General features: G+C 40.6%; 1 protein-coding gene across 1 annotated transcript in view; it reads right to left on the reverse strand.

Moving 5' to 3' along the window:
* The window catches only part of LOC107578326 (14-3-3 protein epsilon-like), a gene marked incomplete at its 3' end in the record, with an annotated part of 7,108 nt that extends 6,817 nt beyond the window's left edge, over positions 1-291 (reverse strand). The window contains exon 1 of the mRNA XM_016264292.1: positions 44-291. Within this exon, the coding sequence (XP_016119778.1) occupies positions 44-107 (64 nt within the window). The remainder of the gene's footprint in view (positions 1-43) is intronic.
* Positions 292-756: the final 465 nt, after the last annotated feature.

The following is a 756-nucleotide window of genomic DNA, read 5'->3' on the forward strand; positions in this document are numbered from 1 at the left end:
AAAAAAAAAAACAACGTTCCCGTTACCTCTCAGTGCCTCTTACCATCATATCTCTCCGCCTGCTCGGCGAGTTTGGCTTGGTACACCAAATCCTCCCGGTCACCCATGTTGGACAGCGCGCGGCGAGCGTGTTTTGTGAGAGATAGGGAGTAAAGGAGGAGTGTGAGTTCACCGGCAGGCCTACGCGAGCAACAGCTGCGACTTGAATGGTGGAGTAAAGATGGCGTTACACCTTCATCCGGGAACTTTCACACAGAGCATCTCCACACGCTCCCTCTCTCCCCACACAATCTATGATTTTTACCCCTCTTTATTTAAACAGAGAATAGAGGCTATGTGCTTTCTGTACCTTTTGTGTAACCAAACCCTGTGTATTAAAAAAGGCACATTTACAGGGAGCGATATTCTGTAAAATCACGGGAAACACTTGAATTTGAAGAGATTGTTCATCCGAAAAGTGCATTCTGTCATCATTTACTCACCATCATGTCGTTCTATGCTGAGAAATATTGTGAGAAATATGTTTAAAGAAGGTCTAGACCCAAATGCATTACCATTTGAATGAACACATCATAACAATTATTTTGAATTTACAACATAATCTCGAACAATTATTTTGAATTTAGTAAAATGTCGTAAATTCTGTCATTTACTCATTTATCAGCATACAAGATATTCTGAGAAATGTCGGATTTGGCACGAAGGTCAGAGGAAAATATTTTGAAGAATGTTGGTAACCAAATACCAACGATAAAT

Source organism: Sinocyclocheilus grahami, unplaced genomic scaffold (assembly GCF_001515645.1).
Source record: "Sinocyclocheilus grahami isolate Dianchi unplaced genomic scaffold, SAMN03320097.WGS_v1.1 scaffold9737.1, whole genome shotgun sequence".
In the NCBI taxonomy this organism is placed as follows: domain Eukaryota; kingdom Metazoa; phylum Chordata; class Actinopteri; order Cypriniformes; family Cyprinidae; genus Sinocyclocheilus; species Sinocyclocheilus grahami.